Source organism: Plecotus auritus, assembly GCF_963455305.1.
Source record: "Plecotus auritus genome assembly, chromosome: 10".
In the NCBI taxonomy this organism is placed as follows: domain Eukaryota; kingdom Metazoa; phylum Chordata; class Mammalia; order Chiroptera; family Vespertilionidae; genus Plecotus; species Plecotus auritus.
In genome coordinates, this window is record NC_137785.1 from 55,027,313 (window position 1) to 55,054,769 (window position 27,457).

The 27,457-nt window shown below is 55.3% G+C and overlaps 1 protein-coding gene across 1 annotated transcript in view; it reads right to left on the reverse strand.

Moving 5' to 3' along the window:
• NLRC5 (NLR family CARD domain containing 5) overlaps positions 1 to 27,457 on the reverse strand; it is a 52,921-nt gene that overhangs the window by 11,544 nt on the left and 13,920 nt on the right. The window contains exons 14-37 of the mRNA XM_080644166.1: positions 27,319 to 27,408; positions 25,977 to 26,051; positions 25,152 to 25,220; positions 24,246 to 24,329; positions 23,794 to 23,877; positions 22,320 to 22,409; positions 21,261 to 21,305; positions 20,279 to 20,368; positions 19,110 to 19,193; positions 17,168 to 17,251; positions 15,636 to 15,725; positions 15,390 to 15,452; positions 12,801 to 12,887; positions 10,492 to 10,575; positions 9,376 to 9,465; positions 8,961 to 9,026; positions 7,991 to 8,074; positions 7,823 to 7,906; positions 5,177 to 5,263; positions 4,357 to 4,434; positions 3,572 to 3,655; positions 3,160 to 3,243; positions 1,098 to 1,181; positions 433 to 516 (exon numbers count right to left, since the gene is read on the reverse strand). Of these exons, the coding sequence (XP_080500292.1) occupies positions 433 to 516; positions 1,098 to 1,181; positions 3,160 to 3,243; positions 3,572 to 3,655; positions 4,357 to 4,434; positions 5,177 to 5,263; positions 7,823 to 7,906; positions 7,991 to 8,074; positions 8,961 to 9,026; positions 9,376 to 9,465; positions 10,492 to 10,575; positions 12,801 to 12,887; positions 15,390 to 15,452; positions 15,636 to 15,725; positions 17,168 to 17,251; positions 19,110 to 19,193; positions 20,279 to 20,368; positions 21,261 to 21,305; positions 22,320 to 22,409; positions 23,794 to 23,877; positions 24,246 to 24,329; positions 25,152 to 25,220; positions 25,977 to 26,051; positions 27,319 to 27,408 (1,944 nt within the window). The remainder of the gene's footprint in view (positions 1 to 432; positions 517 to 1,097; positions 1,182 to 3,159; positions 3,244 to 3,571; positions 3,656 to 4,356; positions 4,435 to 5,176; positions 5,264 to 7,822; positions 7,907 to 7,990; positions 8,075 to 8,960; positions 9,027 to 9,375; positions 9,466 to 10,491; positions 10,576 to 12,800; positions 12,888 to 15,389; positions 15,453 to 15,635; positions 15,726 to 17,167; positions 17,252 to 19,109; positions 19,194 to 20,278; positions 20,369 to 21,260; positions 21,306 to 22,319; positions 22,410 to 23,793; positions 23,878 to 24,245; positions 24,330 to 25,151; positions 25,221 to 25,976; positions 26,052 to 27,318; positions 27,409 to 27,457) is intronic.

Here is a 27,457-nt window from a genome sequence, read left to right on the forward strand (position 1 = left end):
GTGTCTCTCTCTCATCAATGTTTCTCTCTGTCTTTCTCCCTCCCTTCCACTCTCTCTAAAAAAAAGCAATGGAAAACAATATCCTCAGGTGAGGATTTAAACAACAACAAAAAAAGGTGGTGAGGGAGAGAGCCAGAGAGAAAGGCGGGGAGGTGGGGGGGTGGGGGTGGGAACAAACACAGAACCTGGATCCAGCCGAGCCTGAAGCCAGCTCCCTTGTAATGTTCTGTGACCTGAGCCAGCGCATTTCTGGCGTGGGTGGGCTGGCGTGAGCAAGCATTGGGACAGGCCTCAGAGCCAGGTCAGGCCGTGAAAAGGAGGGCGTCCAGCTCCCCGGGCCAGTCAGCGATTGGACGGTTCGTGCTCCCAAAAGCTGCCAAGGTGGCGAGGCCTGCTCCCAGCAGCCCTCCCGGCACTGACCACAGCACTTACTTGAGCCTCTTCAGCCAGCTCTTGCCTTCAAGGGCCCCCGTCAGCACCTGGGAGGCCTCCTCGCCAAGCTGATTGTTAGACAAGCTGTGGGGGACCAGGCACGAGGGGAGGGTTAGACAAGCCTGCCCAGCCCTGGACCCCTCAGTGCCCGCAGGAGCCCGTCCTAGCCCACCCCTCCTGCCCAGGCTTCCTGGGAGCATTCCTGGCTCCAACAGTCAGGCTCCGGGGTCCTGGAGGAGGGGGCATGGCCGTCACAACTGTCCGGGCTAAGAAATGATGCTCTGAGTGAGGGCTGCCAAAGAGGAGGCCGGGGCAAGGGACCACCCCCACCCCCACCCACACACCCACACACCCACACACAGTGATCTTTTCTGTTCATCCACAGCCACCTGGGCAGAGAAGGCTATGACCAGGTTGCAGATGAGGCATGCCAGCCTGGAGGGCACAGCTTTTTGCCCAGGGCACTGAATGAGAGGTGGAGTTGGGACCAAGAGCACAGCGCTCAGCCTTCCCCAGGCCACACCCAGAGAGGCTGCGCTTCATCAGGGAGAAAGTGATCCCTTGACCTCTACTCCCCAGCTCCCCAAAGCCCGCCTCCCTGTCCTCTCCAGCCCTGACCCTCAGCGGGGCCAGCCCTTCCCAGACCCCTCCTCCCTGAGACTCACTCCAGTTCCTCCAGGTGGCGACAGTGGCTCAGACCAGACGCCAGGGGGGCCAGGCCCTCGGAGCTCACACAGCTGGAGGCCAGCCTGGGGGGGGAGGTCAAAGGGCAGCACGTCAGCCAGGAGCTCTGGGTCTTGGGGGCTCTGAATGCTGATGGCAGAGGGCAAGGAAGTGGGTGGGAAGCGGTTCCTGGGGGGGCAGGGGGAGGCGGTCCTCCTTTCCTTCATAAATCTCTCCCCCTGGAATTAGTAAGTTGAGACATTGCTTGGAGACAGCACTAGTTGAGTATTTTCCTAAACCACCATCATTCAGATGGCAGCTTCACAATTTATGCCATAAGTGGGCGTCACTGTGAAATCTAGCTAGTGACTGCCCATGTCCATGAGCTCTACATCTTTTTTAAAAAAATATATTTTATTGATTTTTTTACAGAGAGGAAGGGAGAGGGATAGAGAGTTAGAAACACCGATGAGAGAGAAACATCGATCAGCTGCCTCCTGCACACCCCCTACTGGGGATGTGCCTGCAACCCAGGTACATGCCCTTGACTGGAATCGAACCTGGGACCCTTCAGTCGGCAGGCTGAGGCTCTATCCACTGAGCCAAACCAGTTAGGGCGAGCTCTACACCTTTATTTAAACAACAACAACAACAACAAAAGAAGCAAGTACGGAGCGGCCTTAAAGACTCATTGGTGCCCAGGCTGGTGTAGCTCAGTGGTTGAGCATCGACCTATGAACCAGGAGGTCCCATCAGGGTGCATGCCCGGGTTGTGAGCTTGATCCCCGGTAGGGGGCGTGCAGGAGGCAGCTGATTAATGATTCTCATCATTGCTGTTTCTATCTCTCTCTTCCTCTCTGAAATCAATAAAAAAACTTATTAAAAAAAAAGACATATTGGCAAAAGGAGACATTCTCTGGGATGCAAACAGTTGGATTCACACAGAATTGAAAGCTAGGAAAACCCCATTTTGCAACCACCATACCGGTATTTGATTCAGGCAAGAATTGCCAACGAATGCCAAAACATCGTGGGTGAAAGTTTGAGGCCGAACAGGAAGTTTGCGGAGTCTTAAAGCAGCTCCATCAAAGACACTTGCTAATGAGAGAGAAAAAACTAGGAGCTGTGGGACTGAAGACACCTGGCAGATGCCACTGAAACCAGGTGATCACAGTTCACGTCACCGGTAAGGGGACACACAGACATCATGTACGTGCAGATGTGACGGGCTGAGGACACACAGCCTCGGTGACGCTCCTGCCCAACACGCAGAACCTGCATCTCAGGGCGAGGAAACGTCGGACAAGCCCAGGCTGCAGGGCGGTCTACATGTGACTGTCATGACAATATCATGAAAGACCGAAGGGCTGGGGACCTGTTCCATGTGAAGGAGACCAAGAGAGACGGCAACTCACGGCCGTGTGTGGTCCAGGACTTGGTGTGTGGGGTGGGGGTGGGGGAGCGGATGCAATAAACATCGTTATTGGGACAATTGACAAAACTGGAATGTGAACTATAGTTTAGATAATAGAAGCGTGTCAGTGTTAAATTTCCTAAATTTCCTGTTTTTTTCTGGATCCTGGGAAAGACTGTCCGTCCTTGCTCTTAGGAAATTCGCTGAAATATTAAGGGATGAAGGGGCATGCTTATGCAGCTCATTGTGAAATGTTTGAAAAGAAGGGAGAACGAGGGAGAGGGAAGACGAGGGGAGGGGTGAGGACAGAGGGAGGGACGACAAGAGGCAGTGTGAGAAGAATACTGACGAAGAGTGAATTTGGGAGAATGGTACATGAAGTTCCCCGTCTTCTTACAGCTTTGCTATTAGGTTGCGATGATTTCCAAGAAATAAAGGGGGAAAAGAACGAGTGTGGGAACAGGGTTCCTTTCTCGCCTGTGGCCACGTCTATGAGCACACACCCTGACATCAGCCACACCCTGGCGTCAGCTCCAGGGCTGAGCTGTGGCCCAGCCCCCGGGGTCTGGACCGGGTTCCACTGAACTCGGGAGTGGGGAGCGCGGGGGCCGGGCAGAGCTGCGGGCCTGGGGACGGCCCTGTCTGCTTACCGGAAGGCCTTCAGCTCCGAGAGGGGCAGCAGGAAGCTTTGCAGCAGCAGGCAGCTGGCGCGGCAGAGGCTCACCTGGGACAAGCTGAAGGGGCCAAGCATAGTCCAAGGCATTTCAGGCCGACGACCTCAGGGATCATCAGTCGCATGGAGACGGGGAGGCCCAGAAAGGGGAAAAGTCCACCCAAGAGCTCCCAGTGGGCCAAGGGCCCCCCATGTCACCCTAGGGCTGCCCCCCCCCCCCCAGCCAAGTGCAATTCTCTCCTGCACAGGGGAGCAGGAATGCCGGGGTCCGGCATCACCCCAGGCTCTGCCCACCCCCATCCTGGCCTGGCCAGACTCTCACACGGGGCCCGGAGTGGACACTGGGGTGGACCAGAGAACTCGGGCCCAGACAGTTTCGGGGCGCTGACCTGAGCTGCCGCAGCCAGGTGCACGTCTCCATCAGCTGCCCGGCAAGGAGGCTGTGGTGGGTCTCAAGGTCACAGCGAGCCAACCTGGAGGGAGGCAGGGAGGCAGCAGTTTCTGAACGCCTGGATCAGTATTAGGGACTGAGCCCCCGCTTGCAAGCACCTTCCCTTGAGGGGGTGTATACATGTCAATCAAATAAAGTTCCACCACTTACTATTCAATTAGGGGAAGGAGAGGTTCAGATGGGAGCTGGTGCAGCTGTGCAGGCTGTCACTGCACCGGGGACCTAGCCAGGGAGGGGAGCTGGGGCTGCGGTCCAGCTCTGGTCTGTACACGGCAAGGCTGCATCCATCCATAAGGATGACACTTAATTTCCAAAAGAGAGGATAATGGCGGGGGGGACTTGACTAAGTCTGGGAGTTCAGAGGGGCCTTCCTGAGGTGGTGGCATTTAAGCTGAGACCTGAAAGATGAGAGGGACTTAGCCAAGTGAAGAAGGAGGAAGAGGGGAAGAGAGAAGAGAACATTCTAGGCAGGGTACCGCCTGTGCAAAGGCCCTGAGGTCAAAGGGAGCAGGGTGGTCTTTGGGGAACTGAGAGCTGGAAGGGAAGCTGAGGCTGGGGTTCGGGGCAGGGATGGACGGCATGGAGAGGCAGATTCAAGCAGACCTCCCGGGCCACGTAGAGACTTTGGGCATCCAAGCAGGGGCACGAGGAATACTGGTCAGAAGCAGCAGACCCCAACCCATCCCCAGCCACTCCCGTGGGGCCCCAGGTTCTGGGTCCCACCTGTGGGCCACGGCCTCTGGGTTCTCCTGACGGGGAAATTTCAGCTGGAGACAGAGCTGCTGCTGGCTCTCGGAGATGCTGCGGGGGAGGAGGGACCAGCGTGAGGCCACGGCACCTTTCCTGGGTTGGCTGAGCTGGGATCCAGGCTGCTCAGCCCCCCGGCTCTCAGACCCAGTGGGGACCCGGACACAGGTCAGTGGGACCCCAAAGCCCTTGCTCTTAGCGACTTCCACATCATTGTGCCACGCCTGGTCACAGAGCCACGATGTGTGTTACTGTAAGCCAGGGGCCACTTCTAGGCTACCAGTGTGGACTCCCCGCCGTGTCACCTGAGATCCAACAGCCCTTTGTCTTGTGTGTGTGTGTGTTTAATAATTCTTTATTGTTGAAAGTATTACATGTCCCCTTTTCTCCCCATTGACCCTCTCCAGCCCGCCCCTCCCCCCTGCCCTAGGCCTTCATCACCCTATTGTCTGTGTCCATGGGTTATGCACATGTCCGTACAAGGCGTTTGGTTGATCACCTCCCACCCACCCACCCTCCCCCGCCTTCTCTCTGAGGTCCCCACTCCAATAGGCCTTTGTCTTGACCTGGGGCTGCCTCCCCTTCCTGGCACTGCGGCTTGACTACTGCACCAGTCCCAACAAGAGTGCAGCCCCCCACAGGTGCCCCTGGAGCTGCTGCCACTTTGGGGACCCAGAGAGCTCACTAGTGACATGGCTATCACCCCACAGGACAAGAGACTAACGTCTAGGCGAGGGAAGGTCCCAACGGCCATGAGCTGATGAAGAATTCAGAGGGGCCTCCTCCCTGGACCCACCTGATCTCAGTGACGTTGCCCGAGGCCTGGGCGCAGACTTGTAGCAGGGTGAGCACCCCAGCTCTGCCCATCCACGGCTCCTCCACCCTGTCGCAGAAGCGGACACAGACAAAGGTCCCCTGGGTAAGTGGGGGGTTGGGGGGGAGGGGGAGAGTGCCAAGGGAGTCCTAGAGGCTTCGGGGGGTTTTGCTTATTTCAAAACTATACCATTATACAGCCAGGAAATGACCACTATAACAGAGGAAATGACTATTCTCATTCCAGCTGTTAGTGCAACGATGCAAACAGAAAATGTCATTTTTAAAATAATACTTTTAGATTAAACAAAAGGTCCACATAATGTCACCTCGCAAAGAGAAGGAAACAAAACTGTGTCTAAAACATGATTGCAATTTTCTATTCGAGGAAAGGAAAATAAGAATGGAGAGAGAGAGAGAGAGAGATGAGGAAAATACATTAAATGTTAATGGTGTTTGTTTAGATGGTGGTATTCTCGTGATGGTTTTTATTTTATTTCTTGTTTAGTTTTCATTATTTCCTGGGCCTTCTAAATGCACATGCATTAACTTAGACACAGGAAAAAGAGAGTTGTTGAAAATATTCCTGCTTTTAAAGTTATACTGTATTCTTTTCAAGTGCTGGGTTTTTTTTTTTTTATGTTCTTATGGACTTTTCCAAGAATTTCTACAACTACTATATATTATTTTTAGAGGAAGAGAAGTTTTATTCTCCAACATGATTTTGGGCGGTCCAGCAATTCTGGGTACACATCCAAAAGAACTGAAAGCAGAGATACAAAGAGATGTTTGTGCATCGCGGTCATGGCAGCATCATTCACAAGAGCCCCGAAGTGGAGGCAGCCCAGTGTCCATCATGGATGAGCGGGTAGACACAGTGTGGTACATCCACCCGGCGGATTATTATTCGGCCTTACATGGGAAGAGAATCCTGACACGTGCTGCACGTGGATGAACCTTAAGGACACATGGCACACATGCTACAACACAGATGAACCTTAAGGACACATGGTAAGTGAAATAAGCACTTCTATGAGTCCCTAGACTTGGAGACAGAAAGTAGAAGGGTGGTTGCCGGGGGCTGGAGGAGGGGCGTGGGGAGTTCGTGTTTAATGGGAACAAAGTTTCTGGGAACCAAGTTTCAGTTTTGCCGGAAGAAAAGCCTTCTGGAGATGGACGGTGGTGATGGTGGCACAACAATGGGAGTGTACGTCACACGACTGAACTGCACATTTAAAAATGGTCCGGCCGGTGTGGCTCAGTGGTTGAGCGTCGACCTATGAACCAGGAGGTCACAGTTCAATTCCCGTCAGGGCACAAGTCCGGGTTTCGGTCTTGATCCCCAGGAGGGGGCGTGCAGGAGGCAGCTGATCAATGATTCTCTCTCATCACTGGTGTTTCTCTCTCTCCTTCTCCCTTCCTCTCTGAAATGAATAAAAATATCCTCCTCCTATATAATAAAAGGGCAATATGCAAATGGACCCTAACAGCAGAACTACAGGGAACAACTGGTCGCTCTGACACGCACTGACCACCAGGGGGCAGACGCTCAAAGCAGGAGCTGCCTCCTGGTGGTCAGGGCACTCCCACAGGGGAAGCTCCGCTCAGCCACAAGCCAGGCTGATGGCTGTGAGCGCAGCGGCTGTGGCGGGAACCTCTCCCGCCTCCTCGGCAGTGCTAAGGATGTCCCACTGCTGCTTAAGCTGTTAGCTGGACATCCCCTGAGGGCTCCCGGGCTGCCAGAGGGATGTCTGACTGCCAGTTTAGGCCCAACCCCCCAGGGAGTGGGCCTAAGCCGGCAGGGGGACATCCCCCGAGGGGTCCTGGACTGCGAGAGGGCGCAGGCCGGGCTGAGGGACCCCCAAGTGCATGAATTTTCATGCACCGGGCCTCTAGTATATTTATAAAAATAAAACACTTCAGCCGAAATAAAAAAAGTGAAGCAAAGTTGGAAAAATATAAACCATCATCAAACCTAGGTGATGGGAATATGAGTTTTCAAAATGATTCTCCTTTTTGGTGTCTTCTGTCTCTTCCTGAAGGTTTTAAAATGACAGGAGTGAACATACGAACACGCTATTTGTTGGATGTTATTTCTGACCTCAACTGGATGCCATTTGTAGTTGTTTTTATTTTTATTTTTTTGGTTAATCCTCACTCGAGAATAATTTTTCCAATGATTTTTTTTTTGAGAAAGTGGAGGAGAGAGAGGAGGGGGGAGGGAGAGAGAAATATCGATGTGAGAGAGACACGTTTATTGGTTGCCTGCCATTCACACTCCAACCAGGCCAGGGATCAAGCTTGCAATCGAGGTCTGTGCTCTTGGCCAGGAATCAACCCTGAGACCCTTCAGCCCAAGGGCTAACGCTCTAACCACTGAGCATGACTGGCTGAGCATCCTTTTTTTTCCCTGAAGTCCCCAAGTGTAGACCCCACCCTGGGGAAGGCAGGTTCTGTGTGTGCCTGAGGGTCTCTGGGACCAATGGCCAGGTCGGCTCTGTGTCCAGGTGGCAGAGTTCCAGGTGCAGGAAATGGCCAGGGCACAATCCTGGGGGACCCGTATCCAGTGCCCCCCCTGCCCCTCATTCACGCCCCCGCCCCCACCCAGGGCCACAGAGGAAGATGCTACCTGAGCCCGAGCAGCCCCTCGGGCCGCCGCAGCAGACGCAGGAGCAGGGTCAGGTCTTGCAGGCCCAGGCAGCACCGGTTCAGCCTGGGGCAGAGGGAGGTGAGACGGTGGCTCTAGGAGGGAGCCCCGCCCCCCGGCTGCCCCGACGGGCTGGGCTCCGTAACTCACGTGAGCTCCGTCAGGTGCCAGGCCTGGCTCAGGCCAGCGGCCAGTCTGGTCATGTGCTCTGGTCTGAAGCTGCACTCCCTCAGCCTGAGGGCAGAGGGCAGAGGGCAGAGGGCAGAGCCTGGGTGAAGTCTGTCCAAGCTGCTGTCCTGCTTCCTCCCAGCCCCCCAGGGCCTTTGGGGGACCCCCACTGAGTGCAAAGGCCTGGACCAGGGCCTGAGGAAAGGCCAAAGGGGCAGCTCTTTGGAGAGACCGCTCCTCGAGAAAGTGCTAGAAGTGAGTCACTTAGTGAGCCTCCGTGCACCCGCCGGAGCTCACTGAATCCCAACAGTGACATTCACGGCGAGACACTGACTAACCCCAGGTGCTGGGGGTGAATGGATGAGGGAGGCCTGGCCAGGCCCCGGGGACCATTTGGAGGCCATGATCATGGCTGAAGTCAGACATGTAGAGGAACTGACTGACCAGGGCAGTGGTGGACAGAGGAGGAGCCCAAGGCTACTGAAGGGTAATAATAATAATAATAATAATAATAATAATAATAGCTGACACAGCACTCAAATGAACCAGGCCCTTTCCAAGAACTTTATACACATTAACTCATTTAATCCTCACAAAAACCCCAGGGGGATGGTCCTACTGTAACCCCATTTTGCAGGTGAGGAACATTTTACTGAAGAAACACAGAGAGGTTAAGTCACGCGTCCAAAGTCACACAGCTGGTAAGTGATAGAGTTGGCAGTTACCCCCCAGGTGGCTCCAGGGTCCAAGCTCCTAACCATGAGCCTCCAGACCTATGGTTAGCCCCTGGCTAAGAGGCACAAGTGTGGGGGTACTGGGAGCACATGAGGGGCAGAGCATGAAGGAAGGTGCGTGAAGGAGGAGAGGGCCCGGCAAAGAAGGAGGCATGGAGCCTCCACAGAGTCAGCCCCCCTCCCCCCGTCAGCCCCCCTCCCCCCAGACCATCAGTCACCTCAGGGTCTTCCCAGTCTCCTCCTGTTGGGAGAAGTGAATCCGGAACCTCTGCTGGGAGCCCAGGCTGCAGAGAGAGGGTGTGAGAAGCCAGAGGCTTGCCAGCATCCTCAGCACCAAGGCGCCAGGGGGCGCCGGAGAGAAAGGGGCTGGGGTGCAGGAGCAAGGGGTGGGGAAGCCATGAGGGAGAGGCCCTTCCTGACCAGAGGAGACCCCACCCCAACCAGCAAGCACACTAACGCCCGCCCTTCCCTGGGACCTCCCTGGTCCCACGGCATGGGGGCTCAGAGGTGGACACTGTGGGCCCCCGTTCAGTGAACCGTGCGACTCAGAGGTTGGCTCCCATCACACAGACAAAGGCGCGACGTGTGGGGGCCTTGCTTCCCCACCAGCAGCGAGTGGCCCCAATGTCTTACTGCACAGCGGCCTCCCGGATACGCGGGCAGGAAGGCAGGGTCTCCATCAGGCACAGGGCACCTTCCTGAGAGATGCTGTTGCCACTCAGGCTGGAAGAGAAACAAGGTTTGGGCTGGGGTGTGGGGGCAGCACCTCCATGGAGCCCTTCCCAGCCCCCCTGTCTCCCCTCCCGCTGTCATTTCCAGGAGGAGAGTCCTCCATGTCCAAGTGTCCACTCCCCAGGTGGAGGCACCGAGGTCCAGAGAGGCCAGAGGGGCCCCATCTCCGTACGGGCAGCGTGGCCCCCGCGTCCTCGAGAGCTGCACCCTCTGGGCCTGCTGTCCTTTGGGTCCGGGACAGGCCAGGCTGGCAGCTCCCGCCCCACAGAGCACCCAGCTCTGTTACCTAGCAACGGGCTGTATCCCGGCCCTGGCCGCCTGCCTCCCAGCTCACTGGGGAGATCGGGGAGAGTATGGGTGACTTCCTGGGACCCTCCCTGCTGTGGGGACATCTCTAAATCCGTGTCCCGTGGATTTGGTCAGAGGAGCTTCAGGGACGGGGTGGACCAGGAGCTGAGAGAGCTGAGACCCCGCGTCCGCTGTGCAGGGGTGCATGGCGCTCCCCGCACAGTCAGCTGGAGTCACCAAGCTTCAATCGCAGCCGCTCCTGGTTGTCTGGTGGGGGCTCTTCCCGGGGCGGGAGGGCGGTGGGGGGGGTGCAATGGGAGGAGGAGGAAAGGGCCCAACGTGGGGGTATCAAGGTAAGAATCACCCCTTTCCCCTCCCAAGTCCTTGTCCTCTGGAGTTCTCTGGGGATCCCTCAAAAGATTCTTCCGCCTGGCCAGTGTGGCCCAGTGGTTGAGCATCGACCTATGAACCAGGAGGTCATGGTTCGATTCCCGGTCAGGGCACATGCCGGGGTTATGGGCTGGATCCCCAGTGTGGGGCGTGCAGGAGGCGGCCGATCCATGATTCTCTCTCATCATTGATGTCTCAATCTCCCTCTCCCTTCCTCTCTGAAATCAATCCACCAACCAATAAAAATGTATACACAGATAGAAAAAGATCCCTCCAAACCCATGCTCTTGGCCCAGGAAGGCTTCCTCTTTGCTGTCCTTGAGGCTGCTCATCACTTACTCAAGAGAACCCGAGATGGCCAACCGAGGCAGACACCTCAGCAAGCACCTGAGCCCGTCGTCTCCCAGCTGGTTGGCTGAGAGGCTGTAGGAGGTAAGAGGAGGCGGTTGATGGTTAGAGCTGCATCGCTGCCACTCCACCCACACAGCACTCTCATCACCACCTTCACATCACCTCCGCCAGTCAGCGCTGCTCTGTCCCAACATCACCATCATCACCAGCTTCATCCCATCGTCACTACTTGAATTCTCCAAGCCCACCACCACCACCATCATCTCCAGCACCACTAGGATCATCACCAATTATCACCACCGCCACTACCATCACGCAACAGCTCCCGTGTCCCCGTCACCATCCCCCTCACCAGCACCACAGTCAACCAGTCCTCATCTTCCCTTTCAATATCTGCTGACCACTCCCAGGACTCCAGCAGGCTTGCGGGAGTTAGAGAAAACCTAAATTAGCTTTGACTATGCCCTTGGCCTGCATCAGTTGGGAGCTGCCATTTTGGAACAAGAGTAAACTCAGGAAAAAGATATTTGGGGGCTGTATTTACCCAACAGAGCTCCTCTTTTAATTTGGGAATGCAATATCAGAAATTGGGCTTGAGTGCTTTCTTACTTCTTCATTGTAGCAGCCTGTGGTTTTAGCCACAGTGTAGGAACAATATAACCAGCATGCCCTGGGATATCAGATTTTGCCCTGCATCTTTGAACTCATTTTGTCCCTGATTTTGACACTCCCGAGGCTTATCTATTTCATCTTTTCCCAAGACACTGTAAAAATTAGCTTGTTTCACAAAGCCCCTTAAACATCTTTAAGATAAGAAAAAGTGCCCTCTACCATGAAAAAACAAACAAGAGAAAAACGCAAAAGGCATATTGCTTATTCCTTTTTCGTTAACATACATAATTTTTGCCCTGGCCCGTGTGGCTCGGTTGGTAGAGCATTTTCCCATGCACCGAGAGGTCGCAGGTTTGATTCCCAAGCAGGGCACATGCCTGAATTTCAGGCTCAGTCATCAGTGTGGGGAATGCAGGAGGCAGCCGATAGATGTCTCTCTCTCTCTCTCATTGATGTTTCTCTCTCTCTCTCTCTCTCTCCCTCCCTGCCCCCTTCTCTCTAAAATCAACAAAAAAAATTAACATCATTGAAAAACATATTTAAAAAATAAAGTACGTTTTTTCATCAACCACATTTCTCTTCGTGGCCACATCATGACAGAAGTTAATTTAATTTTTTTGTACAGCTCTTTTTCACTGCTACAGGTCCTTAGCTGAGCTCTCTAAGAGCTGTGAAAAGACTGCATTGTATTAGCTGTGTGACCTTGAGCAAGTCCTTAAACTCTCTGAGCCTCAGCTTTCCCATGTGCAAAATGGGAATGATAGTATCTGGGTTTGTTGGAAGGATGAAAAGACGACCTAAGGTACTTAGATCAGTGGAGAAGTGCCCAATAGTGTTTGCTATTATTATTATTACTAGAGGCTTGTTGCATGAAGATTTGTGCAATAGGCCTTCCTTCCCCTGGCTGCCAGCACTGGTTTTCCTGCAGCACCTGGGACCCAGGCCTTCACTCTGGCCTCTGCCTTAAGTGTTCCTCCAGCCCGAGCCTTCAGTCTTCTCCGCTCCAGCCGGAGCACCACACCTGTAGCTCCCTCCGACCCTCGCCCTCACCCTCATAGCAGGCGTCCCGCCCGCCCCGCCACTCCGAGCCTGTGTATGCAAATTAACCCACCATCTTTGTTGGGTTAATATGCATATGCTCTCCTGATTGGCTGGTGGGCGTGATGGAGGTATGGTCAATTTGCATATTACTCTTTTATTAGTGTAGCTTTTTCTACCCATGTGGGGGCTGCACTATTTGGGCATCCAAGACAGGCCACATGGATATCACTTCTCAATAGCAAGAAAGCTCATGAGTCCCCGCCCAGCTGGCTCCGGGACCCCCCTCAGGCCAAGGCATTTGGTACTTTTAACCCTCTGCCAGGCAAACCAATGGATCCTTCATGTTAGTGCCCATCAGCCAGCAGAGCTCCGATGCCTTGATCAACGCGAGGCCAAAGGGCTCCTGAGGCCCTTAGTGAAGGGCTCCCCAACTTAGATCCAGGGCACACTCTGAACCAGCTCCACTACCGTGGGAGTGGGGGTGGGTGGGAGGGATAACATGGTAGAGAGAAACCTTAAGGGTGTGACCCACAGTCCTTGGCTGGGGGTTGAGTGCACACACACACACACACACACACACCCTCCAGCGCCACCCAGGTGCCTGCTCCGAGACTGCTCTCCCTGCTCCTCTCCTCGCAACTTACTCCAGCTGGCTGAGGTCCTCACACTTCCTCAGCAACTCGCACAGTGGCTCCACGTGCATCGGGCTGAGGCCGCAGCCCGTGAACCTGCTGGGGGAGGGGGAACGAGCCGGAGCTGGGGCGGTGAGCCCCTCAGACCCACTCCACCCTGGCTTGTCCCGGGGTGGCCTCACCCCAGCTTGGACTCTCTGGGGCTATCCACTTCCACCACTTCCACCTTCCCCACAGCTGGTCCCCCTGGCACCCCCGTGCTCCCTCTGGGGTGGTGGCTCTCAAAGGGGGAACTTGCTGAGACGCAAAGTCTGGAAACTCAGCCCAGCCCCACTGAGTCAGCACCTCTGGGGGCAAAGCTCTCTGATTCAGCCTCCACCTGGAGAACAACAGCCCTTGGGATCATTCAAAAATATGTCTATTTTTTTTTTTTTTTTTGAGAGAGAGAAACATCACCCAAAACACAAGTGTGTGCCCTGATCAGGAATTGAACCGGCGACCTTTCGGTGCGCGGGACAACGCCCAAGCAACTGAGCCACACAAGCTAGGACTCAGAGTCTTTTTAACGAAAAGACGCGGGGTAGGGAGTACTCTTGCAGAGGCTACTGATGCTGGAATGAAAACGAGCGGCAAACCTGCCTTTGAAAAGCCTAACCTTGGACTCTGTAATAAGGCAAAGGAAGAGCCTGTGACCAGCCAGCAACTGAAGAAAAAAAATCTTAAAATCAGAAAGTCCCCCAAATCAATATTTCAAATTTTTATCACGGTTACTTTCCTTCCTTGCTTTCCCCACAGTCCTAAATTCCCTCGTACACTATTTTTACTTCCTATTTTCAAATCAGCTCATTCTGGTTTAATTCATTTATTGTAAAAGGAAACCCCGTGTCACTCACTCAGACGGGAAACTGGCATCGCGTGCCACACGCAGGCCATAAGCATAAGAACACACGAGAGAGCAAAATCCCGTCATTAAATCCCCGCCAGATACTGACACCTGCCGAGGGCTCTCTCCTTCTTAAAAAGGGAGCGTAGTGTTGAGAAGTGTTCAAGGACCCACTCACACACCACCAAGACTCCTCCTGGTCGTAGACACAGGGAATCGTGGTCTCACGAAGGAGTCAATGAACTTGAACGACTCTGCTATCTGCCCAGCTCCCTAAAAATCACCCCACCCCGGTCTGGGCCCTACATTTTGGAAACCTCTGACTTGAAAACTATCACTGGGCTAGGACAGGAGTCAAAAACTACAGCTAAGCCCGGCTGGCATGGCTCAGTGGATAGAGTGTCAGCCTGCGGACTCAAGGGTCCCAGGTTCGATTCCGGTCAAGGGCATGTACCTTGGTTTTGGGCACATCCCCAGTAGGGGGTGTGCAGGAGGCAGCTGATTGATGTTTCTCTCTCATCGATGTTTCTAACTCTATCCCTCTCCCTTGCTCTTTGTAAAAAATCAATAAAATATATTAAAAAAAACCCAAAACTACAGCTAAGCCCGGCTGGCATGGCTCAGTGGTTGAGCATCAACCTATGAACCAGGAGGTCATGGTTAGATTCCTGATCAGGGCACATGCCTGGGTTGTGAGCTTGATCCCCAGTAGGGGGGCATGCAGGAGGCAGCCAATCAATGATTCTCTCTCATCATGATGTTTCTATCTCTCCCTCTCCCTCTCTGAAATCAATAAAAATATATTTTAAAAAATCAACCAATGAATGCATAAATAAGTGGAACAATAAGTCGATGTCTCCTTCTCCTCCTCCTCCTCCTCCTCTTCTTCCTCCTCCTCCTCCTCCTTTTCCCTCCTCCTCCAAAGAACGGTGCCTTCAGAAGCTCAACAAATACTAGCTCTTCTGCTTCTTAGTTCACAGCTGAGGCGCAGCCAAAAGGGTCTGGTCCAAGCCTCGGGGAGCCAGTGGCAGAACTGTCATCTCTGCACTCAGAAGTCACCCTCCCCATTAGCCTGCCTCCATGCAATACCTGCCCCTCTCAGCCAGCAACACAGAGCACTGGTCCCGGAGTCAGCAGGGGACACCCATGCCTGACACGTTGCCTCATGTAATCCTTGCAGGCGCCCTGCAGCACGGGGTCTCCCGTCTCCAGCCAGCAGGAGCCGAGGATCAGAGAGGTCAAGGAACTTGCCCAAAGTGCCAGGCCTCGTGGAGCTGGGATTAAAGCCTGGTGAGCGGTTATGAAGTCCCTTTTCTCCAGCTCTCAGTTCTGGGCCAGTCTGACGTGTACCCCTTAGCCCTTGACAAAGCCCACCCTCTCTGGAGCCTTGCTTCATTTTTAAATTATTATTATTATTTTTTTAGAGAGACATCAATTTGTTCTTCCACTTATTGATGCATTCATTGTTGATTCCTGTATGTGCCCTGACCAGGGATCGAACCCACAACCTTGGCGTATCGGGACGATGCTCTAACCAACTGAGCTACCTGGCCAGGGCTGGAGCCCCACTTCTTCACGTTGGAGGAAACAAGTCTCCTTGCAGGTCCTTCTGGGGGAGCGCTCAGCACAGTCTCTGCTGTCTGTCCTCTCGCCATCAGAAGGCAGGTCTCCTGGTCCCCACTACCCACTGGCTGCCAGGGCACCGCCCTGGGACTTACCCACAGCGCCCGCCTTTCTGCTCCTCGCTAGACTTGAAGTGCAGGGTGGCATCATGCAAGGACCTGGAGCACACGGTACCTGGGTCAGCCCCCTGGCCACAGCCTCGGGATGCCCCCAGGAGGCACCCCTCCTCCAGGAGCCCAGCCTCTGACGTGGGTCCTACTGCCTTCATCCTACCCCTCACACCCACCAGGCTGCAGGCACAACCCCCAAGACCAGCCCAGTTGTCCCTGGGCAATGCCCACCTGAGATCCACCTTCTCCACTCGTGGGCACAGGCTGAGGAGGTGAGCCAGCAGGAAGGGGCTCCTCGGGGGCAGAGGCGTCTGGCTCAGCCTGAGGAGGGAAGGGGCGACCCCAGTCAGCAAGTCGGAGCCGGGCAAGCTCAGTGGGCAAGGAGCCGGGACAGGCTGGTGGGAAGGAACCCGGGGCGGGGAGGGCAGCACCGCAATGAGGAAGCGGGGACTCAGAGGGACACACAGGGGCGTGAGGTCAAGCAGACTGGGGTTTGAGCCCCAGCTCTGCTTACTGGCTCTCTGTCCCTGAGTGAGCCATTCAAGCTCTCTGAGCCTCAGTTTCCCCACATGGACAACAGGCCTCTGCTCATGGTCCACCTTCCTCTGCAGGTGTCCTAAGGATTTAATTACATCGAGTGTGGGCACTGCCTAACCGATGCCTATGCTCATTATTGTTATACTGTTTCTCCCTCAAGCACAGACTTATCAGGCGAGTCTTGCTGACAGGGAGCAGGATGCATCGTGTCCAGCACCCCGAGCAGGGCCCCCCCACTGTGTCTCCAGCACCCCAAACAGCTCCTGGCCCACAGCAGTGCACAAGCACTAGGACTGAGCAATATACGAAGTGAAAGACCGGGGACAGTCAGGCTGGCCCCCTAGCTCCAAGGACGGACGCTGTGTGACGTGGGCATAGAAACGTCCCTCTCTGGTCTGAAGTTTTGCACCTGTTCATTTTAACCCGCCACCTTCTGCGTCCAAAGGAGCCTGCCTGACCCGTTCTCTCCTGAGGGGAGGACCAGAGTGGGTGCCATGGGGGTTGCCGTGAATTTGCTCACCTCTGGAAAGCCGCCGTCTCCTCCCTCCCTCCCTCCCTCCCACGGGACTCAGGATGATGGAGAGCCTGGGTGTTTGTGAGCCGGCTCAGGTGTCCCCGGATCCTTAGCATTAGAACTTGGGTTGCTGTTATTAATGACACGATTTATTTTCCTGTTGTGTATTTTCCCATCTCAGCTGCAGCCTCTCCCACCTGCTAGAAGATTGAAAGTGAATCCTTTTAAAATTCCAACCAGTTGGAACTGAAATTAGAAAACAGAATTTTAAATGCTTCAGGGGGTACTGCTCCGTTTCCCTTTTCTGAACTTGCACGGTGACCTTTAAAAAGTGGTGTGGCGTGTGCATGACCTGCATCTGGAGAGTCCCTTTCTAGAAGCAGGTGACCCCTGTGGGTGGGGAGAAGTCCCATAGCCCACCTGTCACAGGCCTTTCATTCTTCAAGGTGCTTTGAAACAAGGGTCTTGTTTGAGTCCCGTCCCTGGTGGAATGTTAATCCCACTTATCAGATGTGGAAACTGAGGCCCAGAGGGGTCAAATAACACCCCTGAAGGTGGATAAAGTCTAAGGAAAGAACTGCAAGTAGACTTGAGCTCCCAGCTGTGACAGACACAATGATGACACAGCTCGGGAGAAGGCAGGCCGGGGAGGGAGGGGGTGGCTTTGCAATGCTGGAGCCAGGGCTGCACGGGAAACTGGGAAGACACTTACTGCAAGAGGCTCAGCTGGGGGAGCTGGGGCAGGCGCCCCAGCAGGGTGTCCAGGCTCTGGTCGCTCAGCACCACGCAGGACAATCTGTGAGACAGAACATCTGAATGACGTGGGGAAGCCCTGGGGACAGCTAGGAGCGTGGCCGCGCAGCCAGAGCCGGGCCCCAAACATTCCCTCTGAGCACCAGGTCCCTGGGTTATCACGGAGGCGAGAGGGAGAGGAAGGTCATATGCGCGTGGGAAGTGCTGGGTTAGGCCAGATTCGTTTTCTTTGACTTCTAAGAAGAGTGCTTTTTGCAGCGTTGGCTGCAGTGCTAATAATAATAATAATAACAACAACAACAACAACAGCAACAACAACTATAATAAACCGAACCAAAACAAAAAATATTGGGAGCAGCCTGCATGTCTATCTAGAGCCAAGGGTGGGCAAACTTTTTGACTCGAGGGCCACAATGGGTTCTTAAACTGGACCAGAGGGCCGGAACAAAAGCATGGATGGAGTGTTTGTGTGAACTAATATAAATTCAAAGTAAAGGAGCGGAGGGGAGAGCAAGAGAACCCTCCGCTCTTTCGGCTCCGCGGGCCGGATAGAACAGCCGAACGGGCCGGATCCGGCCCGCGGGCCGTAGTTTGCCCACGGCTGATAGACTCTGGCGTCGTGTGTGTGTGTGTGTGTGTGTGTGTGTGTGTGTGTGTGTGTGTCTGAATAATTTGTGGCACAAGCAAACTGTGGAGGGTTAGTATTAAAAGGCACGAATATGCAAACATCGTGTGAAAAACACAAGCCATCCGGGACAATGAAACATTGATGGGATATTTGATGATTTTAATAGGTCATAAAATAATGTTGCTATTTTAGGGTCCTTATGACTTTGACTACATTTAGTTTTAAATCCTAGCTCTAGAAATCTCTCGCTCTCGCTCTCCCTCTTCCTGTAAGAGACCTTTCCCTCGGATAATCAGCAGAAACCAGGCCTGGGTGATGGTCCGGCTAAAGATCACATCTTGACCTGCTAAGTTTCAGCTCCTGAGGCCTCAGGTGGAACAGACCCCCTGGCTACTTTCCCATGAGATCGGACAGAGGGACACTGGGAAACACTCACAGCTGTGCTCAAGACCCAGAGAAATGACTCATTACCTCATCTCCGCCGCCAATCAGCTCCCAGCGCAGCCCGCAACCCCTAACGCCCCTATGTCCTGTGATTTTGTCCTACAGGGTCTGTAATCCACAGGCCATGGGACAGTTCCGCTTCTGAGCATTAGCCTCCCGTTCTCCTGGAGGGTGCACTCATAATGAAATAGCCCATCTCTCTCCCCTGCAGTCCTCGGCGTCTAGTATTTGGCTCTGCTAGCACCGGATGGACAAACCCTTTCTGTTCTGTAACAGTGGGTTTTGTTAAAAAAAATAAAATAGAGTGCCCAGCTGGCGTGGCTCAGTGGTTGAGCGTTGACCTATGAACCAGGAGGTCACCGTTCAATTCCCGGTCAGGGCACATGCCCGGGTTGCGGGCTCCATCTCCAGTGTGGGGCGTGCAGGAGGCAGCTGATCCATGACTCTCTCTCATCATTGCTGTTTCTAGCTCTCTGTCCCTCTCCCTTCCTCTCTGAAATCAATAAAAATATATTTTTTTAAAATGAGGTGTTGGGGGTGCATGCGTGTGCACCTGTGTGGCTGCGCCACGGAGTGATGGCTTACTGAGGTAGGTAGAGGGGAACTGAGGCCCCACTACGCGACTCTCTCCGATTGTGTATATGCTTGGCAGTCTCCATAACCAAAGTGTTTTCATTACTAAGGCTTCTAGCAGTGGGTCAGGGAACTCTCATGGGGTTGGGCTGTGAGGTCTGGTGGGAAGGAACCAGAAAAGATTCACCCCTGCACCCCCAGGTCACCGGGTAGAGTCCCGCATTGTGCCCTCTGGGGCTGTGTCCTCCTTACTAACCTGACTTCCAGAGGCCCCGGGCACTTCTCCAGAGCCTCGCAGAGGTGGGTGAGGCTCAGGGGCTCCAGGCGACACTCCCTGAGGCTGAAAAGGAGCAGCAGGCAGGGCAGGGGGTCAGAGAAGGCTCGGGGCCCCTGTGCAGCCCCAGGGACTCTCAGCTCCTCCCCAAGCTGCAGGCTCCTCCCCAACAGGGTAGGCTCTCCACCCCCAAGTCTCCCAGAGCCCCCCATTCCCACCATTCTGACCCTCTGAGTGCGCAGCTGCCCTCTCCAGCCCCTCTGTGCTCTCCACGGAGCCCTGCCTGAGTCTGGCCACCACCACTCACCTGAACCACTTACCACCCCCGGCCTCCCCGCTTGCCTCCCATCCATCCTTCTTCACCCTGCCAGCGTCCTATGCTTGAGCAGTGCAAACCTGACCAGGCCCCCTGTGCTGAAACCCTCTGTGGCTCCCCATTACCCTTAGGCTAAAAGCAAAGAGCCTTTTCCCCCGCCCCACTCGCCTCCACGCTCCCTGTATGTGCTGTGGCCACACTGGAACACTGCCCATGAGCCCCGCCTTCCCTCCTCCAGGCCTCTGTGCACGCTGGCAGGCCACCTGGACACCCTCCCTCTCCTCAGGACAACCCTGTTCAGCCCCACCCTGGGGTGTCGCTTCTTATGTGAGGAAAATGCGGCCAGGCCTGGCCGGCATGGCTCAGTGGTTACGCATCAAACTAAGAACCAGGAGGTCGCAGTTTGATTCCTGGTCAGGGCACATGCCGGGGTTGCGGCTCGATCCCCAGTGTGTGGCGTGCAGGAGGCAGCCGGTCCATGATTCTCTCTCATCATTGATGTTTCTCTCTATCCCCTCTCCCTTCCTCTCTGAAATCAATAAAAATATATTTAAAAACAAAGAAAAGAAATCGTAGGCCAGGAAAGGGAGGGGCCCACCAGGTCCCACAGCCCCGGGTGGGGGAGCTGGGAAGCCTTCAGAGAAATCAGTGTGGGATTGGAGTGCGGGGCCCACAGCCCCATCACCAGTCCTCACACTCACCCTCTCTTTCCCCTTCTCTCAAATTCCCTTTCTCCTCTCTCCCAGTCCCCAGCCTGACCCCCCAGGCTCTCCTCACTCCTTGAGCCCTCTCCCCACTGTGGTGACCCCCAAACAAGAAGTGGGTAAGAAGGTACCAGAAGCTCCTGGGGACGCAGCGCTGACCGAACCCTGAGGACTGGGCTTGGGCAGAGGACTCTGGCGGAGGGCTGCCGGCCAGCAGATGCCTTGGGGTGGGGAAACGTTTTGAGAGGAACGTTTAAATCATCCACATTAAAGATCAGACTCATCAGTCAGGGCAGGGAGGGGCTCTCAGGACAATCAGCCCCCTCACTGTACAGATGAGGAAACTGAGGCCCACGGGAGGGAAATCACAGTGAGAAAGACGGCAGCTTCCACCTATCCAGGGGGCGGCCCCTGACCAGGTGAGGCGGGGGGTGGGGGAGACAGGACAAAGCCTCTCCTCACTCTGATCACAGATGTGGCCTTCACATGACTCGTCTCCCTGTGCCTCTACACTTTGGGCCTCAAAAACCCAGAGGGTCCCCAGAAATAGAGACCCTAGACCGGGAAGCAAGATCACCCCGGCCTTGGGCCAGCCCTGGTTTCAGACAGCCACCTGGGGAGGGGACGCTGCTGCCTGCCGCACCCGCCGGGACACCCGCATCAGGTGGCTCTGGTGCTTGCCAACCTGCAGAGTGAGACCGCGGTGCCCACGAGGGGGCAGCCGGGAGCATCTACGAGGAGCCGCTATTGCTCTTTGTTTACAGCAAAGATGTGGAAACTTTCAGAGCGCCAACGGCTTTTGGCTTCTCAGATGCAGTGACTCATAAGAGGCTGTGAGCCTGCAGAGGTTGCAAAAGTCCCCGGAGCCGCTTCCTCCTCCCCTCCCCCACAGCGGCAGCTGCCAGCGCGGCTCCACCGTGGTGCCTGCCACCCAGCATCCCCTCCCTCCCTCCATCTGCGCTGAAGGGAGGGGGTTACCGCACATTCACAGGGAGGGGGTTTACTGTAGAGCTGACAGCGGTCCGCATGGGTCTGGGGTGGGGGGCTCCTCCAGGAAAGGGGGACCAGAGGGAAAGGGGAGTCCGCCTCCCCCGCGGAGCTCTCCGCCCTCACCTGGCTCTTTTGCCTCCTCTCAGGGTGACGTGCTGGCTCTCGAAGCTGCAGGCAGACGGGAGGCAGCAATCAGAGACCGGGCGAAAGGCCCGCTGCCCAGGCAGGGGCGGGAAAGCAGACTGACCAGGTCAAGGGGGGCCTGGAGGGCGGCCCGCGTTCTTTCTCAGCGAACGCCACAGTCACTGCATGACAACCGCTACGTTTATTAAGGCACATACAAAGCACGCCAGCCACATGATCTCCTTTGAGTCTCATGCTAAAACGGTGAGGTAAGGAAGTGTTCTTACCCCATTTTACAGACGAGGAAACCGAGGCGTGGAGGGGCTCAGTGACCTGCTAGAAGCTGTCAGCAGGTAACTGGTGAGCCTGGATTTGAACCTGGTCTGTCTGCTCTCACACTGCCCACTCCTGGGAGGGGGAGGGGAGGAATGGGCAGGCCTTTCAAGAAAGCATGGATGATCTACATTGCATGTCCCAGAGCTGTGTGGCTGGGTGCAATTCCCTTCTACAGTTTCATCCGCTCCAGAGACCCCACAATCACAGTGAGTCCCTGAGCACTCAAAGGTCACAAGGGTGTCCCAGTTTTCTTAAAAGTCTCCCAGAACAGCCTGGCCCACGTGGCTTAATGGTTGAGCATTGACCTATAAACTAGGAGGTTCAATTCCCAGTCAGGGCACATGCCTGAGTTTCGGGCTGTATCCCCAGTGGGTGGTGTGCAGGAGGCAGTGGATCAATGATTCTCTCTCATCATTGATGTTTCTCTCTCTCTCTCTCTCCCTTCCTCTCTGAAATCAATAAAAATATATACAAAAAAGTCTCCCAGAATAATCCAGAGAGTGAGGGAGTCAATGCATGGTGTCCTATGGAGAAATTTGAGTGTCCTGGGGCTATATTCATCCATTCATTCACTCATTCACTCACTCATTCACTCATTCATTCATTCATTCCTTCAGCAGGCACCCATCCCACACACACTGACCGGGGATCCTGTGGGCCCTGAGGATGCCTTGTGGTGAATGCAGACGAGGGGGCGGAGGGGGGGGCCCGAGGCTCACTCACCTGATGTCCAGGTGGAGGACCCACTGCACCGCAGAGAAGCACTGGGCCAAACTGAACACAGCGTCCAGGGACAAGCAGTTCTCACTGAGGCTGGGGAATCACAGGCGTGGTGTCAACAGGGGTCCCAGTCTCATTTCAAGTTACAAGACTTAAAACACCCTCTGTGTGGTCAGAGCACAGGGCAGGGAGGGCTGTCCCCGCGTCCGGACGATGAAACTCACTGGGAACTCTCATCAGTCAACGCGCCTCTTCCGACTCCCCACTCGGATGGGGAAACCGAGGCCCATAAAGCAGCCAGGTCTCGTCCAAAGTTACGAGACACACAGGTGACAGAGCTGAGATTAGATCCGTGGCTCCCTCTGGCTGTGCTGAATGTGGGGGGTGCTTTTAGGCACCCGATAAAGGAGGGTGGTGTCCGGTGACCAACATCTGTCCACCTGTCGTGGTGGCTTTATTTGCCATTTAAGGACACCCGCCTCGGGACGGGATCCTGGTAGGGGACTGCAGACTCTCGCAGGCCCTGGGGCAGACTCGGCGTCCACAGTGTGGAGAAGGTCACGTGGGGATTTGCCCCGAAAGCTCCCATCAGCATATCATTTGCCTGCAGGGGGGAGTCCCTCCTCCTCCTCACCCGGGTGCAGGCCCCAACAGCAACTGGGGTGCCCTTCTCTCCTTCCCAGAATCCCAGGGAGCCTGTTGGAGCAGGAAGGGCCTGCAGGCCACAGCGTTCCTTCTAAGGTTGGAGCCAAAGTACACCCCCTCTACTGTTTATGTGTTAACTGACTGGGAACCAGGGCTCAGGAGGTGATGTAACCTGCTCAAGGTCACACCGAGAACCTGGGACCCGGGAACGCTCTCCAGGGCTCCTCTCACTTTGTCCCAGAAGAGCTTGTGGAGGAGGGGGTGTGGGGCCAAGAACACAGGAGGCTTATAGGGCCCGGGAAGTCTGGTCGGCTGCAGGCAAAGGCTGGGGTTCCTGGCCCAACTAGAGCCTCCCCCAACCCCACTGAAAATCTCCCGTCTCTGCCAGGTGCCCAGGTCCTCCAGATGCCCCAGGCACCCTGCTTGGGTGTCCTGTGAGGTACCAACCCTCCCTGCCTACCAGCTTGCACCCATCAAACAGCCCCGCCCTGCACCCAGGGCCAGAATGGCCGCCAGCCTCTACATTAATCAGTAATACTTCCCACCTGCCTTGCCTCGGGTGACTGGGCCTCGCAGACACAGATTCGAGAAATGAAACCTTAAATCAGAAGCTGGACCATTGAGTCACAGAGGCCCGACTCGATCTGAGTGAGAATCACACCCTTTACTGAGCACTCACCACGTGCCAGGGACTGGGCCAGGCAAGGGACATGCATTTTCTCATTTAATCTTTCTGAGAAGCCACAGAGGGAGAGAGATGGGACATAAGAAGAACCCCCACCCCCACCCCTCCCACATCCCCTCATCGAGATGAGGACAGCCAGCTACTCACTTCAAGGACTGCAGAGCGCCCAGCGCTGCGAGCCACCGAGCCAGCTGGGCTGCACCTTCGTCCCCCAGAGCATTCCGTGATAAGCTGGGAGAACAGGTTAGGGAGGGAGGGATGAGCAGGAGTTTTGTCTCTCCATCTCACTGCCTCCGTCACCCCGCTTCTCCGGAAACTGGACTTGGCGTGGTGGGGCCAGACGTTAGCAGGTGGGGCTGGGTCAGCTGGGTCTCCCCCAGGATTCTTATCCCGGGGTTTGTGACTCCGAGGGGGTCAGGGATGGGCTTCAGAGGGAGTCAAGTGTGGGGGAACCTATATTCTAGGGGGGAGAGGCACAACTTTCACCAGATTCTCTATTGCAGCAGGAGATCCAAATCTTAAAGAGCAAAACAAACCCAGCTCTCACTCACTGCTTAGCCCCGCCCACCCACCTTCCGCCTTCCAGCAGCGCCACTCACTCGAGGTGGCCCAGGAGACAACTCCCTTCCAAGGCTGTGCAGAGCTGCTCCAGGTGTTCAGCTTGCAAACTGCAGTGTGTCAGCCTGTGGAGGCAGAGCCACAGCCCTGCAGCCCCGCCACCGGCCAGTGCGGCCCGGCCCCACACACTGGCAGAGAGCCAGGCTTGCAGGAGGGACTGGGACGGACACATCTGGCACCCAGACTGACAGACAAAGAGGGACCAACACATAACACACAGACGTCACACACAGGCACAGGAAAACCAGAGTCAGAGACACAGCGAGAGGGACACCAAGATGGACAAACGAGGAGAGAGAGACAGGAAGGGAGGGAGGGATGGGGGGGAGAGAGAGAGAGAGAGAGAGAGAGAGAGAGAGAGAGGAGGCAGATGCACACACACATGGGCATGTGTGCACGGTGCCAGAGGAGGACAAACAGACAATGAGAAAAGGTCCACATAAAATCAGACAGACGTGACCTGAGAGAGACAGACAGGGGGAGGGAGAGGCAGATGGACAGAAAGAGAGAGGCCAGAGGAGAACTGATGAGCGTCCTGGGGGGCTGAGCTGAGCCCCCGGGCCCAGGCCTCAGAACCTGAACAGAAGGGGCTGCAAGCTCCCCATGCTCTCTGCCCAGAGTTCCCACACCCCCTCAGCTGCTGGAAGGTGAGGGCACTTAAGGGGGAGGGCCCTGGTGGGGAAGGTGGCTGAGGGGGCTGCCTTGTGAGCCCCACCTTTGGGGGGCTGGGCAGGAGAGGGGGAGGCAGGGAAGCCAGGCCCCAACTCTTGACTAGAGCAGATCCTGTCATCCAGGGAGCACCTGTGGCTGGGGGCCAGGGGCGGGCTTCGTGCAGAGGCAGGGAGGGGGCCGGAGCCATACCCAGGCCCTGCAGGTTGTCACTGTACCTGATCCTCGGGGAGCACAGGGGCAGCTCAGAGGACGTCTGGAGCGTAAGGTTGTCAAGAAACGCAGCCCTGGAGAGACACACACCAGGCCAGGCTGAGCAAATGCCTTGCTTCCCACCATGCAATCTCTACCCGGGCCTGGAGACTGTCAGACCTTGGTTCCAATGGGGCTCCTCTGTCCTGGTGTGTAACCTGGGGCAAATCACTTAGGCTCTTACTGGAGAATGTCCGGGAATTGCCTTAGTTTGGTGCTTGGTGCTCCATTAACCTTGGCCGTTAGCATCATTAATCTCATCATCATCATCATCATCGCCTTCAGAGAGGCCTGCCTCAGCTTCAGGCAAGCCTCCAAAAGCTCAGACCCTGCAGAAGACTTTGTAGGTGGACACTGAGGAGCACAGAGCCGAGTCTCTTCCTATGGGCTGGGCAATCCAGGAAGGCACCCTGGAGGAGTCAAACACTCTCTAAAGAGTCCTTGTGCCAAAGGGAACCAGAAGTTCTGGCCAAAATTAGACCCCTAGGCCAGGCGATCCTTGGGTTCAGGCCGAAGGGCCTGGGTCTCTCTGGCTACCCTGTGCCTGCCCCAGCGAGGTGCCATCTCCATCCTGAATCACGGGGCTCTCTTTAGGCGCCACTAGGGGAATGGGACAGCATCTGTCCTTTGAGCCTCCCCTTTAGGGCTGCATCCCCCTCTATGCCTGCTGGCTTGCTGAGCCTATGTGAATGTCAAGGTTCCTTGGCAGTTGTGTGGCACCAACTAGCTGTGGGAGCCAGGGAGGGGGTGGCCTGGCCCAGGGTGGGGTTGGGGTGGTGTTGGGGCGCTACCTCTCCTGGGTCCCCTCCTGCTCCTGCTCCTCCAGCTCCGGGGTAAACGTGAGGACCACAGTTTTGTGCATGAGGCTGCGGAGAGAAGAGAGGGAGGAGGCAAGAGGCTTATGGTGTCCCGGCTGCTCCAGATCATTTTGTTTTTGTTTTTGTTTTGTTTTGTTTTTGTTTTTTGTTAATCCTCAGCTGAGGATATTTTTCATTGATTTTTAGAATGGAAGGGAGGGTGAGAGAGAGAGAGAGAGAGAGAGAGAGAGAGAGAGAGACATTGATGTGAGAGAGACACATCGATTGGTTGCTTCCTGTATGCACCCGGTCTGGGACCGGGGATCCAGCCTGCAACCGGGGTACATGCCCTTGACCGGAATCAAACCTGCGACCCTTCAGTCTGCAGGCTGATGCTCTATCCACTGAGCCAAACCGGCCAGGGCCTGGATCATTTTTTAGCCTGACCTGGAGGGACCTCTTAGGTGCCACCCCCCAGCCTCTAGCTGCAGTCACTTCCTCTGACCTCCCCTGACCCTCTGAGCTTCGGGGCCTGAAGTCTTTCTTTTACAGATTTCATAAGCTATCATCAGCCCTCATTTCCGGGCACGTCCTTGAAAGAAAACTTCAGTTCTGTGGTCTCTGTGGTTTGGGCCTCACGCTGAAAGGGCCATCCCTCTGCCCACCAGTGGCACCTGGGCTAAGGTTGCTTGCCCAGCAGAGGGAGGTCACTGCCAGGCAGGGAGGTCACTGCCAGGTCGGGACTGACATTGAGAGTCCACAGGAGGCTGTGACTTACAGCCCGGCATCCCTAACCTCGCCTTGCAAACCGAAAGTTATGTATATATTTTTCTCATTGCAAAAGTCCCACTTCATCCCTGTGGAGAACTTCGAAAATATAATGAAGTAAAAAGAAAATGAAGAAAAAAATCACCCACCGTCTCTTCCACGCGTCAGTGACCACTGACTACATGTTGGAGAGGGTCCCTCAAAGTAATTCTGTTTTTTAATGCAGTGAATGTTCTTTTCTTTCTCTTAAAAATGCGATTAAAATGACAAATGTCCTTCTAAAAATCAGGTTTTCAAGGGACAGATGCAGCAAGAGTGGCATGACGTGGATAATTACTGTTATACCTTTCTGCCCACCTTGGAGTATGGCTGAAAAGCTTTGTTAGAAAAATGACGAGTTAACATGCTTATGTTTGCTGTATGCACCACTCCATACCACCACTGCAGCCATATCGCGGTTTTATTAAGTCCCTCTTTCTGGAGGCAACCAGGACCGGGAATGAGGGGAGGAGCCGGAGCTCTGGGCTGGAGGAGGGCGTGGTGACAGGTGCCCACTGCCAGCGCTCACCTGATGTGCAGGTCTGCCAGGTTCCGGCACGTGCTCACTGCCCTCAGCACCCAGGGCACCCCGGCCACCGAGAGCCTGTTGTCACTGAGGCTGTGGAGAGGAGGGGGGCAGCAGCCATCAGCAGGTGGCTGAAGTCCCC